The 16,059-nt window shown below is 38.3% G+C and overlaps 1 protein-coding gene across 3 annotated transcripts in view; it reads right to left on the bottom strand.

Annotated features, from left to right (window-relative positions):
- Positions 1 to 13,521: 13,521 nt before the first annotated feature.
- LOC146556848 (uncharacterized) overlaps positions 13,522 to 16,059 on the bottom strand; it is a 31,033-nt gene continuing 28,495 nt past the window's right edge. For 2 of the 3 annotated variants that reach the window (XR_014889079.1, XR_014889080.1), the window contains one exon: positions 13,522 to 14,341. Coding sequence is in view for 1 of the 3 variants with exons in the window: in XM_085250618.1 (XP_085106744.1) it covers positions 14,123 to 14,341; positions 15,312 to 15,414 (322 nt within the window). In the remaining 2 variants the exon portion in view is untranslated. Of the gene's footprint in view, positions 14,342 to 15,311; positions 15,415 to 16,059 lie in introns of all 3 variants that reach the window. The other variant, XM_085250618.1, reaches the window with a different exon arrangement.

Raw genomic sequence — 16,059 nt, 5'->3', positions numbered from 1 at the left:
TGGGCAATGAATAAATGTTTTCCCCTAACCTTATTTTACTGCACCATATATATATAATATGTGAAATGCAAATATAATTTTCCAACTTTGCTCCAGTCTCGTATGTTATTTCATATATTTTGGCTTCTACTTTGCTCTCTTCCAAGAGAGTGCCACTATACTTTCACTAAGCTCTAACATGGCAGTGTACCTGATATGACACCTTTCCAAGGTTTATATCCTGACCCTGTACAACATGTGGCACTGACAATAATGTATGATACCTTTAAACTGCTACAGGCTAAGTGTACCCGGACACTACTGTACCTGATACCTGTTATATAGACTAATATGATTGTATACTACAATAACCATAATTTTCTGGAGTAAACATAATTATATCCTTCCCATACACTAAGTATGTATGGCAAGTATGTTGTATGTATAGGAAGTGCTGGGTTTTGTATAAGGCTGGTTCTCCATCTGCCAAGATTAAGAGGAGAGAAAGTAACATTATTTCAGTGCTTTTGGTTCTGATTTATGCACATCAAGGAAAACTAAATGACAGCTTTTCAGAATTATACTTCAAACCTCCAGTGAAAGGCCTTTTTAAAACCAGACATTATGAGTCATTGTAAAATCACAGGCAGTACTAGAAAATTTACTTTGTTCTGTTGAATATCCCAGTCAGCCATGAAAGCGTGACAGTGAGCATCCATCCATCCATCCATCCATCCATCCATCCATCCATCCATCCATCCATCCATCCACTTTCTTAACTGCTTATCCAACTAGATAATTGGTCAAGAGTGTACTCCCTCTAAATGCAGCTCAGCCATTATTAATCATTTTATGCACATTTGCTTGTCCTGCTGTGACAATACAGAATGTCTTCAGTGAAAAGGGCTATATTGTCAAAACTATTAATACACAAAGCTGGCACTCCCCACCTTTTCCACCCACTCGCTTCCTTAAACCTATCCCGTCAGTCCATTATCCCATTTGCTCTCCTGCTTCCACAGATGTCTGAATAATGCTGACCTGATTTAACAAGATCAGACCAAATCCCTGCTCTCCTCACAGAGAACAGCAGAGGATGCTAAAGAGCTCACTCTGTGATACATTTATGGTGTGCGTTAAATGGAGAAAACACAGGCACAAGGTTAGCAGACACAGTGCAGTGCAGCTGTCCACAGAGGCAGCCACGCTCTGATATCCTCTGATTCACATTATGTTGAAACAGGGACAACCCTGTTTGCTTATTTCAGAGTACACTCAAGTGTTTGCACAGATGCCACTTTTAATAAGGTGGTGTTAAAACACAGCCTATCCTCTCTGTAAGGAGTATTAAATGCACCGGCATTTCACATCGTCTGTCTTTGGTAGCAGCAAGCTGAAAAATATTCACAGGCTTTATATAGAAAACAGCACTACCCACTTAAACATTTATGTTATGTTCATGGCTTTAGATTAATAAAATAGTCCCTGAGGGCCAAGCAGCTTTGATAAAAAATTAACCTATTACTACTTTATTACTACTGTTATGCTCTGGTAGCCAAAATACCCACAGGATTTGGTTAAAACAAGCAGTATGAATATGTCATCTTCTGCTTAAGAACTCTGTTACATGTTTTTTTTTCTTCTGTTTTGGATCCATGTTTAGACGCAGTATTCAGTTACAGCCTTCCATATGACTCTCCTTCTTATATGTCAGCTACAAAATTGTGATAATAAACCAAGATGAAAGAGCTTGCGTATTTAAAATGCATCTACACCAAAAACAGCACAATTATTCACCATAAATGAGCCTTAATCACAGCACATTATTTAAAAAAGAAACACTGTCAGTACATTTAATGGGAGATAAAAATGACACTGATCCAACTTGTGTGACTTAAATGGATTCAGATGTGTTTCAAAAGTTTTTAAATTCCCATATATTACTACGAGCCCAGCTCTGTTTCAGCATGCTAATGAGCGTTTTTTGATCCTGTGAAATTAAGATGACTACTATGATTTGGTGCTATATAAATAAAACCGAAATGAACTGAAATTAATATTGCCTGTTGTGTTATCACAAAATACAGTAATGAGAAATGTGAGTAGCATGAAATCACAGTTGAAAGGCAGTGTGTCATTCACCGATCCCCCTCATCAGCAAGGTTTACTCTAAAGGAAAGTGATCAGCTGCCTGTCAAAAGCACCAGTGTAACCTGATGGCTGTGAATGGACAAAGGACCAGGCTGCATGTGACACTCTGCTCTGACCTGTTCTGAATTATGCATTCCGCTCAGGTTAACAGCCGATATCCAGTGTCCTTCATTTAACATAACTCAGAGGATATATTTATCGTGAGTATTTTCCAGAAGGTTTTTTTTAAACATTTTTATTCTATATCAGAAATAGGAAGGTTTTAATGTGCGCATCTACATGCCCATTCATATTTCTGCCTTGTGTTATTCTATTTTGTCTGTGTTACTAGGATGTGATGATGTGCACATGTCTGTGCTTGTTTGGGTGTTTGCATGTGTGTATAAGGATATTTGTAGTACCAGAAACATTAACTGAAGCGTTCTTCAGAAAGCTCTAGAGAGCTTTTGTGCACAGTCTGCCAATTCTCTGCCTTTATAAAGCTGCTGATAGAAGCCCCTAAGGCTGCAAATAAAGTAGAACCCTGTCGAGTGTGGTGACCTGTGTCCACTCCCTCCTGCAGTTTGAGCACCTGGTGATACAATTGCACCACACTGGAAATTCAATCAAGAGATGGACCGGAGTGACTAGCAACCGCTTTCCTGTCTCTTTCTCTTGCTGGCCCGCTAATCGATCAATTATTTTAAAAGGGAACTTTAAACACGTCTGATTTAAAGAGACTTCAGTATTGGAAGGTGGACTGGGGAGAAGAACATCAACTTCACTTTCCCCAACTGTGAGTACAGTTATTGATTTATTTATGTGTGCCTGTGAATGCAGTGAAGCTGATAATGGTGTCAGGTCATTCTATTGGTACTAATTACCACTTGGAATCAAAGGCTGATATAGTAAAACATTGCTAATACCATGCAGTCAGTGTTGGATTTATTGCTACTGCTGTACACCAGTTATTTTCAGTAATGAATGTGATTTAGTGAATGGGTAACCTTGACATACTGTGCTTAGTTGCATTAGATTTGTTTCTAATGTCATAGAAATCCACATGTGGGATCATTTAATTAAAATGATCATTTTAAATCTGAGATTTATGTAGCAGATGGTTAGGCTTGTAGCAAACTCAACTAAAAGGCACCACAGGTGCATTTCTGAGAACACACACACACACAAACACACTCACAAACACACACACAAGAATTTTCACTTGTTCCGTTCAGTTCCGCCTACAGTTTATAATATTTAAACCTTATATAAAGCTTCTGAATGCTACCTCATACAGAAAACTCCAAATAGCAAAGTGAGCACTAGCCAGGCTAACATAGGAGCAGTTAGATGCTAAGGAGTCAGATATTTTTCTCAGTACTCAGTGGATGTCCAAACAGAACTGTAGAGAAAGTGAAAGTGTGACATTTTTCAGTCGTGGATGCCATTTTTGCGGTTCTGATTATAGCTTTCTTACTGCCTCCATGTGACTAAAACATATCGAATGCTTCATAAACTGTTTGGATGTCATCTAAATGCCCCATGAATCCAAAATGTAACAAGATGCTCAGATGGTCAAAACTATTTAACTTTATAAGGTTTCCTTTGCTTTCAGCATGTGATGTCCTGTGCATGCCAATTAACACTGATGATAATTCAGTGCCACCTGACAGCCCTTATTATGATAGATTCCCAGTACAAACATGGGAGCTCAATATCTTAAGAGGGCTGTGGTAAGATCCAACCCTGGATACTTTAGCCTTGTATACATATATCAGGAGTGTGTCTGCACAGTGAGCACAAATGTAGAGTAGTTCATTTTTTAATCTCTTTTAGTTTTGGCAATACCAAACAACGGGTCTGATGAATGTCCTACAGCTAACATGATTTTGTAAAATGTGAGTAATGGCAACTTCTCATTGCATGCTATTGTTCCCGGTAATTTTACACTGTGAGAAGAACAATGAGCATAATCACTCCAACATGAGCGATTCTAATAGATGAAGACAATCTAGCAGAGCACAAAAATGCATGATTAGCAGTGAGTGGGAGCCAGTCATGTCACATTCCAACACTGTGGACTCCTGATGAATTCGAATGACAGCACATCCGTCTATCTTTTACTAATTAATGTCTGCACGGTGCTAAATCCACATTTAGAGAACAGATGTGGGCCATGTCGAGTACTAGCCTCTTGAACTGACATTTTTCACATCTTTCAGGTCATCTAACAGCATGCTGCCAGTTCCTCTTTTATATAAATAACTGAACCAGATTAACACTATACTGTGTGTGGCTTGCTATTGTAGGAAGAAACTGTAGGATCTGAATTATTGCTAAAGCAGATTAGCTGGATTTATATAAATGTGGCTCATCTGTGTTGAGACTGGATGAGAACAGGCATGAGATTCAGTATAATAACTGATATATATGTGCAGACTTCCTGGTCCTGTAATAGAAGTTTGTTTCCAAAATCCTGCATACTTTAGTGGGTCAGTGTTGTATAACCAAAAGGGTGTTTATGGTTAGGGTTCAGTAACTAGCACCTTACAGTTATGAGAACAACATTTTTCCCAAGTTGATCTTATTCTCGCATTAGCTGTGCAGCTGTCTCTTTGTGTTTATTCTTAAGTATGTGGGAAAAGACTCCCAAGGCCACATGACCCTGAAAATGTCACGTGAATCAAATGTTGTAGTAACAGTGATTTACCACAAGATGGCTGGCAAGACCACACATGGATGGCAGAGATCTGTTATCATAGGTTTTTCCTGTTCTCCTCCACTGGATGATGCAATTTGGACAAGTGTTTTTCCCCATAACTTTTAAAACATTGCAAAGCAATTACACCCACCCCGCCACACACGCACACAAACCCGCGGAGGCTTTGTTTTAACTGGTCGCCCCACTTTAACACAGCATGATGAATGAAAAAATAAATGACTGAAATGTATTAAATCCAAATAAAGATGATGTGCTTCTCAAGCAACATGAATAAAACATTGACTATGACTCGGCTGCAAATCTTCTGACTCTATTATTAAACTCCCTTGAGCTTGTTTTTTTTTTCTACTTTTAAGTTCAAGCTGATGTGTGTTTTGATTAAATAACTCTCGCTGCAGCAAAGATTAATTAAGCGTGATATATTTTTGCATAATGGACATTTGTGTTTTGTAAACATTTTCAGTTAATATAAATCACTGTGGAAAGTCAGGTAATTGATGCTGGGGAAGAAGCTGCCTCTTGACTTTCCCCCAAAACACTGCAGAGCAGAACTAAAGCTTGATACAGTCTGCTGGATATGGATTCACTGCCAACATGTTTATACTGCTCACTTGCCATCAGTTTAAAAAAAATTAGATTATCTCATAACTATATTGCATTATATTGTATGATATCATTTAGGATCTTGACTAGGCAGCACCACATTGCAGCAGTGCTGAAAAATCTAACTTCATTTCCAGTTCTTCCCATAAATACACACACACACACACACACATATATCTATATACATATATATAGATATATGTGTATGTATATATATCTCTATCTATCTATCTATCTATCTATCTATCTATCTATCTATCTATATATATATGGATATGTGTGTGTGTGTATATATATATATACACACACACATATTGTAGCCAATAGAAAATATTTTTTTCCATTAAATTGTCAGATTGTTAAGTTTTGTAGGTCATCATTAGGTCTCAAAGGAAAATGCCTTTTAGGATTTTGTTAATGGGGAAAAAGTCAAACATGCTCAACAATATGACATATAGTATATTCGTGTGTAGCAAATTGGGATACATAATAATATCTCAATTTGTACAAAAAAATACTCATTCCGTGTTAAAAGAACCATGTTGAATCAAGGAAACGGTGTCGAAATCAGAGTATTTTCAGAGAAACCCTGCTGAAGAGACATAAGAAAGCCCTTTGGAACTCTTGTAGAAATGTCATCATTAACATTTAGATAAGAGCATCACTGCCCTCTGTAGCTATTTTACTCCCCAAGAGTCACTTCTTCACTCGGCCAACAAGTTTTGGAGAAATGCTGGGAACATTTTGGAATCAGCTCAGTTTTGGAGTGCCCAAGACTGTTGCTTCTTTAATGTGAGTGTAGCACATCATACTAAGTAAGAGCATGACTAACTAAGCAGGCTTCATCCAAGTGCTGGAGAGCTGCTGAATATATAGCCTACACGAATGGAAAGAGGGATTTTAAGCTGCTTGGCCTCGAAACAGCTTGCAGGAGAGAAATGTGACCAGTATGAGATGGAAAAATGGTGTGCAAATAGATTTCTGACTGATGAGTGTGGAAGGGTTGACAAGTGGAAAAGGGACAGAAGTCACAGAAGATGAATACCATTGTCAAAAAATGCCAACTTTTACATCTATTATCTGCGTGAGGAGACAGTGAATTATGTTTAGCCATATTCACTGATAAATGTGTAACCCGGTGGGGGAACTGTTTTTTTTTTTTAAACAAGACTTTCATTATGAAAGTAAACGTAAAAGCCAAGCAGTCTATTACTTTGTTTACTTCACACTGATTGCCACAGAATCTCTTCTCTCGATTCAGACCTATAGAGATTTGAACAAATTTGCAATATGAAGAAAATTGAATGCACTGAATATTTTATTGACAGCAATGTAGGTCACCCTTTTTTGAGTCATGGCGGTTAGTCTTTTGTCACTTGAGACAGTTATTTTTAGGTCTTTTTGAGTTTCTGTGGTGGCTATTGGTGCCGAGATTGGGTGTCAGGCATGACTATGTCATAGGACAAGCAGGGGCTAAATATATGTCCTGTTGCTATGAATGTTGCTTATGCATTTTCGCAAATTTAAATGTGTCATTGTCATCTTATTTCACACTTTTCATTCGTGAAAAGCATTTGGACATTTGCAGGTGAATCAGCCGGAATAAAATATCATGGTTTCCCTGAACAATTTTCAGCTCTGTTATCGAAACATGTCAACATTTGTCCGCCTGGATTGTTGTTTCCTTCAGGCAGGATTTGTCAAAATAGCATGTGAAGATCTTTACCACTGGATTTTTCTACTTCTGTTTTTCAGCTGTTCATCTGTGTTGGTTGCACCGAGCTTCAAAGGTTAAGGAACAAAGTCTTGTCAGATATGGGGAAAAGGTTGACAGAAACCTGATACCCTAATTGATGGACAGCAGTGAGTGGAGGCATTTAGGAACCATGTGCACCATTTGCCACAGTCCCACATTGTAGGAAACACATACTTGCTATTTGATTTTAATGATGTGTCTTCTCTGCAAAAAATGTCCCAGATCCAAAAAAGTTTGCCTCTGGTGTTGTAGTGTTTTTGTTTTTTTCAGGTTCTTCGACTTAAAAGTTAAGGGTCTCAGAGTGTGTGTGAAGCAAAATAGCACAGTCACGGTAATATTTTAAAACATTCTAAAGAGTAACCCTCAAAAGAAACCAGGTCACTTAATTGGTAATGCCTTATAATCCTCCTTTGGATACCACAGATCTAATGGGAAGAATTAGTATGTACTTCTCTTAGTCCTCTCTCTTTTGTTTGCTGTAATCTGCTGTCAGTCATAAACAAAGAGTTGTTACATTGCTGGTGCGTTTCTTAATAAAAGGTCGGGATTTATCAAAAATGTCTTTTAATTTGTGCCTCAATATTATCTTCCTTTTTTAAAACAATTGTAAAACTGCATTAAAGGGAAACTGGTGAGTCCTACTAGAGGTTATTGAAAGCTTTCTCCAGTTCATGGAGATATTAAGCCTCTGCATAGGGGAAGGCACAATATAAAAGTTTTTTGCTGCAGTGTGTTTTTCTTCTGTTAATGTATTTATTTTTATTATCTAATTGGAGGAAAAGGTTTTGTAAATGGTAAATGGCCTGTATTTTTATAGCGCTTTACTAGTCCCTAAGGACCCCAAAGCGCTTTACACATCCAGTCATCCACCCATTCACACACACATTCACAACATGATCAAGACAGAGGCAGTTTTATAAAAATGGACCAAAAAAGAAAGAGAAAATATGTAGTAAGTGGCAGTTGTCTTGGTGAAATTGTCTTTCTGATGCCAGCTGTTAGAGGAGAATAACCAATAAAGTGCCTGGGTGTTGAAAGGAAGGCAGCGGTGACTCAAATAACCACTCATTAGGGCCAAGGTATGGAGAAGAGCATCTCTAAATGCGTTGACCCTTGAAGCAGCAAGAACAAGAAACTGAAGCTACAATTTGTACAGGCTCATCAAAATGAAGCAGTAGAAGATTGGAAAAATGCTGCCTGAATTTGGTTTAAACACTTAAATCCACCCTGGTTTCTATCAGTTGTTTGTAGTTAATAGTGTAATGGTGAGGATGATATTTTTTGTCATGCTTTGGGTCCCTTACTACCAACTGAGAATAATTTAAATGCCACATACATGTGCATCCCTTTATGTCCATCTTATGCTGGCTGCTTCCAGCAAGATAACATCTCATGTCCAAAATACAATTAATGTCAAACTAGTTTCTTGAACTTAACAGTGAGTTCACTGTATTCAAATGGCCTCCTCAGCCACCGGATCTCAATCCAATAGAGCCCCATAGGGATATAGTAGAACAGGTGACTGGCATCATGCATGTGCAGCTGACAAATCTGCAGCAACTGTGTGAACATGGACCAAAACCTCAGAGGAATGCTTTCAGCACTTTGTTGAATCTATGGCACAAAAAGCAAGGCAGTTCTGAGGGCTAAAAAGAGAGTCCACCTGGTACTAGTTTGTTTACCTAATAAAGTGACCATGTAATGGACATTGAATGAATGTCTTCTCAGATACAATTTTTCTCAATGTTAGCCCACTGAATTAATTTAACCTGTAAACATTTTAGTTTAGTCAACATCAGTTAAGTCAGTGACAGACTGATTGGTAGACCCAGTGCTGAAAGTCCCAAGACATCACAGCGAGCGCATGCACTGACATATCTGTGTGCCCATGAGCATGTGCGTGCACGTGCGCCTGCGAGTGTGTGTGTCTGCGCTTTTACTGGAGCGTGAACAACTCAAAGCTTTCCCTGTGCCATTTGCTCATGAGGAAACATCAGCCATGCTGCTTTATTAACATACATCCAATTATTATCACACACAAACACATATGGATGCACGGTGCACACACGTACACACACACACGTACACACACACACCTACACGTACACACACACACACACACACACACACACACACACACACACACACACACACACATTGTCCTTTGAAACATTATTCTTTGTTCTCAATGGCTGGCGCTCTGAAAGCTGGCTGCAGGGAAGACACTTGCCTCTGTGTATCACAGACCTCGGCCTTATGTAAAGTGTCTGTTTATTTTGCAGACATCCCAGCGTTTTCATTGTTTTTTAATGAGCGTGCGAACTCCCTCGGTGTCAACATGTAAGAAAGAAGGAATCCTTGGACATGTTTGGACAAACTAACATGACAGCATTTGGAGAGTCTGAAAGATGCTGCACGCAGTTTGATGTGCATTTTTCCTTAGCAGCTGCCTAAAGTTGTCCTTTGTTACTGTGAGACAACCAAATACAAAGCAGTTTAAATGTATCCATTCACTGTATTTTAGAAAGCAATATTTCTGCTCAGTAAGCTGAATGCAACTAATTTTAAAGCAAATTTAAAATTAGGTGTAGACAGTTATGCTTCGATTGTGCATGAAATGATGAGAACATGAATGAGGACAGAAAGCTGAAGCATAAATCATGCTTTCCTCTCTAAGAGATTCACACATGAGCTGCTTCTATTCCACCCATCAATATCCTCCAATGAGGCTTTTCCTAAAGGCCAGCTTTGGACAGCTGGGAATGAGAGATTGGAGCTTTCACAGAAATCCCTCTGTCTTCAGTGTCTTATGAGGCACAAACTCTAACAGCTCAGCCTGCTTCTGTGATGTACAGAAAACAATAACAGCTGTAAGACTGGAGGCACAAATCTGCAAACTCTTGGAGCATTGTGCACCTTTTAACAATACAATGTGTCTAAATCTGGAATTTTAAAACATTTTTTTTGTTTAAATGTTTTGTTTGAAAGGCAGGTTGGACCTTAAGCTGAGACACTAAAGACGGATACAGTAACATCTTTAACGGAGATCCCCGTACTTTCTCGGATAATTACTTATTTGAAGAGATTTGTATATTTTTATATTACAAAGTTGGAAAGGGAGCTGTTACATATCAAAATTTGCATTGGATATAGCCAGGCTTCATTTTGGTGGCACAAAGGGGATTTTTCTATATCTTTTTACCACTCCATAAATCCAAAAATACTGTCAACAGCCACTAAAAACTCAATTTTCTCCATGTTTTCAAGAATAAAACATTCTATAAATCAGACCAGACTAAGTGGCATATGGACAAGCCAGACTGTAAAAAAGTTCAGGACATAGAAAGCTGGAAAAAAAAAAGTTTGATAAAATAAACGCCTAGAAAAAAGCCCAAAAATGTTATTTTTCAAAAGACCTTTTTCTATATAAATGTATCTTTTTTTCAATTTCTGAGAATGGTCTCTATTTTATTTTCATTTATTTCTTAGCTGCTTATTGGATGTGTCATATAACATTTAAGGGTTTCTCTGTTTATAGCTGATGGCTGTAAATAAGTGTTTTATTTTGAGTGTTAACCAAAGGCTATCAATCCCTGCAACACATTATTGACATTACCAAGCTGCTTCTAGTTTAGATGATGCAACATGAAATTACTTGATTTAAATACTGCAATTAAGCTACTGCGATATTGCGCTTACAGTGAAAGTTAATGATATGTCTAGCCGATCCACAGCATTCAGTTTACGTTATATTTCACACTTTTTTTTGACTATGTGTGTGTTGCTGGTATTTAGCGATGTTGGAAACCACCTTTCTACAGCACCCAGTGACCCAACACCAAACTAAATATATCAGGGACAAACATAGAGTCTTGGAAGCTTTGCCTGCCCAATACTATAAACTACTTCAAGGTCCAAAATGAACATCTAATCTGTGCAGAGCAGCACTAAAATGTCAAAAAATAGACATGTTGGCATGGCAGGTAGAAAAGATGATCTTTATTTATGCCCCGAGCAGAAGCTTTTGCATTATTTCATGAGAGTGGTAGCTGGAGAGATATGAGATCACAGTGTCAGCCTGAAAGTAAGCATAGAAATGTTGAAGACATTTAGGAAAGATTCATTTTGATCTGATGGAAGAAGCCTCACAAGGATCTCTGCTTTCTGTTTCTTCTGTCCATGACGCAGTAGCATGTTTGGTATTTCTTTACAAAAATTACAAAAATTCTACTTCAGCTTTTAAACTTTTTTGATGTGAGGTGGAGTTTTGTGTGAGAAGGTTTACTTGCTGTAGGTTTGAAGCAAAAGGATGGCAATGACTCGATTTCAGACTTGTTCTGCCCCATTTTCCAAAAAAGTAGCAGCTCCAGGGTCTTATTCAATTTGCAAAGTGTTTAAAAACCAAAGGAGAGGTATTTCTGAACCCTCTGGTGCCGTTTAACAGTTAACCACTATACCCTATCCTCCCTGCTGTAATTCTGTTGTCCCCCTTAAGAGCATATACATAAAGATAAAGAAGTATGCATATTCTTATCTGAAAGATAAAGATAAGATGAAAGATTGTTGTGTCCATTATAATTATCTACTCCTGTAGAGTGTTTCATCTGCTTTTTTGAAAAAGTAAAATTACAAATCTATGAATATCTTGTATGTGCTGTGTGTAAGTCTATGCAGGTCTGAGAATTAGAACTTGCCTTGTTTCCTAGAAAAAGCTCTTCAACCTCTGATTCATTGCTTCTCATTAACAATTCATGTATCACTCCTCATTACAGCCATTAATGTGTCTGTTTTTAAAAAGCATTCGTGGGTTATCCAGGCATTTTATAGCCGTACCAGCACAGCACCATGAAAAAGTTCACTTCACATAATAATAATAATAAATAACAGTAGTGATAAGACACCAACAGTTGCACACTGCAGGTAGATCAGGGATAACATGACAGAAAATGAGTTTTGATCATTTACTTGTGGCTCATTCCCAAGTAATATAACTGTTTTTGATGATTTCCTTTTCTATAATGTGACAGCAAGTTAAAAATCTGATACATTTGGCTTGTTGCTTCTTGAATACTACATCATACTGCATACTAATGGCCCACACAGACTGGCAGAACTCATATAGGGCATGCTGCGTGGTTTGCTGCTGCATCTGCAAGCTGCTTTGCATCCTTCCTCTGGGTTCTACTTTTAATGCTGTGCTCGATTTAATCAATGTCATATCATTTTCATTGGGTTTACATAACGAAAATGACATTTTTGAATAAAGACCTTTGCTCTTGAATCTTGAACTGCTGATGGTAATAACAGACTGATTTTGACAGTAGTGTTCCTGACAGAACTAACTATGGTCACATGCTTTTCATATACACACACCAACCACTGTATTAGGTACACATCTTTAAGTGCTCGTTAGCACAAATATCTAATCAGAGAATCAGAATAGGGAAGAAATATGAATGTGGTATGGTTGTTGTTGGAAAACAGGTTGGTCTGAGTATTTCAGACTCCGCTGATCTACTAGGATTTTTTTGCAGTTTGCAGATTCTTAGCAGTTCTTTGGGCAAAAATGCATTTTTAATGCCAGAGATCAAAGGAGAATGGTCAGATTACTTTAAGCTGGTAGGAAAGCCAAAGTATCTGAAATAACCACTTGTTACAACCAATGTTTGCAAAGGAGCATTTCTGAATGCACATGCCCAGCCTTAAAACAGATGGACAGCAACAGAAGACCTTACTTTGTGCCACTTCTGTCACCTAAAAACAGGAAACAGAAATGTTGCCTGGTCAAATGTGTCTTGATTTTTCCTGTGATATTTGGATGATAGGGTCACAATTTGGCATAAGCATCAGGAAAGCATGGATCTAACCTTGCTTTTATCAATGATTCAACCTGCTGGTGTTGTAATGGTGTGGGGGATATTTTCTTGGCCTTTAGTAACAACTGAGCACCATTTAAACAACACAGCATACCAGAGTATTATTACTGCCTTTGGGATGTTGTGCAACAGGTGATTCATGGATGTGCAGTCAACAAATCTGCAGCAACTGTGTGATGCTATCATAGCAATATGGACCACTCTCTCCAAGGAATGTTTCCAGCACCTACCAGTTTATAACGTTTACTCAATTCAAATTTGCAACTAAGATATACTCGAGACTCTATTATAACTAGCTAATTTGGTGTTACTGTGTCACTGGTGATTTAGGCTCAGTACTGCGGTGCCTAGGAAGTCTCAGAGACATGATATCATGACTGCACACTAACTTGTTGAAAGGGAATAGAATAGAATAGAATAGAATTCAACTTTATTGTCATTGCACATGTCACAGGTACAAGGCAACGAAATGCAGTTTGCATCCATCCAGAAGTGCTTTAGCCATGATATAGATGTATTACAAATATATATTAGCAATAACATAGATGTGTGAGTATATTACAGAAATGGGTCTATTATGGTATGTTATAATGTACACGGTATGAAGTATGTTATGAATATGCTATAACTGTAAGTATGTACAGGCTGTAGTGAGTACAAGCTATGAACAGGATATAAATATGAAAAACTATACAGAAATATGAGCTATACAGCTATACAGAAATGTGAACTATGCAAGTTATAAACAGTTGTAGAATTAAAAATTATCGAATTGTACAGAATGATTATTTACACAGAATTATACAGTAGTGCAGTTAAGATAAGTGAAATATGTGGATAATTTCTGCAGAGGCTACATAAAGTGCTAGTGGTTGTGAGTGGTGGTTCAGTCCATCTTATTATTGTGTGTATGAGGGTACAGTTGTCCATTGTGTGTGTAGGTGGTTGTGGGTGTGTGTATGTCCAGTCCATGTGTTAACGTGGGTCAGATGTCAGGAGGCAGAGTTCAGGAGTCTGACAGCTGTGGGGAAGAAGCTGTTCCGGTACCTGGAGGTCTTAGTACGGAGGCTCCTGTAGCGCCTCCCAGAGGGCAGGAGGGTGAAGAGTCCATGTGATGGGTGACTGGGGTCTTTGATGATTTTCCCAGCCCTTTTCAGACACCGCTTCCTGTAGATGTAGGACATCTACAGGAAGCACTCCTGCAAGCTCCTCAGAACACGCTCTGAGAACACGCCCGGGGATGCCATCAGGACTTGCAGCCTTGTGGACATTGATCTGAAAAAGTCAGATTTAAAAAAAACTGCAGTAATTTTTGTTTTCAGTTGCCAATGTTTCATAGTTTTTAAGGACAAACCAAAGGAAATACAAAGAGCTGGGTGGTGGGTGTGCTGTGCGCCTGGTATAAATTAAGTTGTGCAATGTTTTGTGGCCTGTAAGAGACCTTGGTTGTCAAAGATGAAAGTCTCTCTGATAAAAAACAAATATCTTGCTCTCATATTTGGCAGCCTCTGTCTGCCACCAATAAACAACGTGTGTCAAAGACACATTGTTTACATTGTTTTACTCCTGCACTACTCAGTCCAGATTGAAAAGAGTGCAATTTAAACATTATAATTTGCTGATTGGAATAATAAAGATCATTTTCCATCCCTCGTCATCACCATTCCTTATATTATAGCTTTTTGTAAACTAGCCATTTTATTTTTAAGTGTCCCTGATAGGCTGGACTAGTGTGTGGCTTCCATCAGCGTTACCAGGTGGCCTGCAGTCAAAAGAGTGATACTATCTGTGTGTAGCACAGGCAGCCACACACAGAGCAGCGACTATCGGGAGGTTCGCAAAGCTGCTGCTACTCTACATGACACCACAGTGTACAGGACTCTCAGAGCTCAGATGGTTTCTTAAAATATGGCCTATCAAACCTGACATCATCTTTTAGGCATTTTCTGCTTAAGGTCTGCATCCCTCATCGCAGCTTCTGCTTACTGCGCTATAACACGTGTCTTGTGATGACAGAGCAAATCAAAGCAAATCATTTAAAAAGGAAAAAGAAAAATCACAAAACACCGACAACTGGTGTACTTTTAGCCAGACAGCTACAGTAGTTTACATTCCTAATTTCGTGGCTATGGAGGCAGTCCTATTCATCACTCTAAATGGGAAGCTAGTTAAAAAAAAGAAAGGAAATCTGGACCAGGATAAAAGGCTTTTCTTTGTAAGTGTGTGAATCTTTTCACAGGCTCACTTCTAATGGCATCTGACGGAGATGTGGCTCATTGTCATGCACCCCATGGTGCCACCAGCCTGTGGTCGGCATGCAGCGCTCACTGATGTGAGCTACACCAAGACTGGAGAGAGGATCAAAATGAAAACACTGGTTTCAATATTCTTACAGAATACAGTGAAATAAGTGCCATCCAAATGATCCAAGTTATGGATGAAACCACATGGTACAGATGAGACGTATGCATATTTATCAGCAGCTGCGTAGCATAGAGCAATAAAAAAAAAAGGAAATTCGTAGTAAATGTCATAATTCACTGCTACATATGCAGATATATTGTTGCAAATTTATGAGTCATAACATCTCTTAATTAGCAAGAGCAGATTTCTGCACATTTCTTGATGCAATCTATAAAATAAAAATAAAATCTATAAAATGGCAAAGGGCTGTTTGCAATACAATTATTGCAATAAAATCTGAAAGTGCTTTCTGTGTATTATATTTGCTTAGATTTGTCACACTATTTACCACACAGGAAACCGCTTTGATTGAGGATTTATGGTCACATTTTGTCACATTTGCTGTAGATATTTGTGTTCGTATTGTTAAATAAATAAAGCCGTCATCTGGCTATGACATTACGTTTTTACAGTCTTCAGATCATCTGAAACCAAAAAGCGCTTCAGTATAGGCGTCGCACAGTACATCAGACAGAAATGTCTGTCAGCCTTTGTGAGTGTGACATTTTCTTTGTTTCAGAAATCTAATT

Source organism: Mchenga conophoros, linkage group LG16 (assembly GCF_057382185.1).
Source record: "Mchenga conophoros isolate Kocher_MC1m ecotype Shallow Benthic linkage group LG16, M_conophoros_male_GT1.1, whole genome shotgun sequence".
NCBI classification, from domain to species: Eukaryota; Metazoa; Chordata; class Actinopteri; order Cichliformes; family Cichlidae; genus Mchenga; species Mchenga conophoros.
This window is presented reverse-complemented; position numbering and strand designations above follow the sequence as displayed.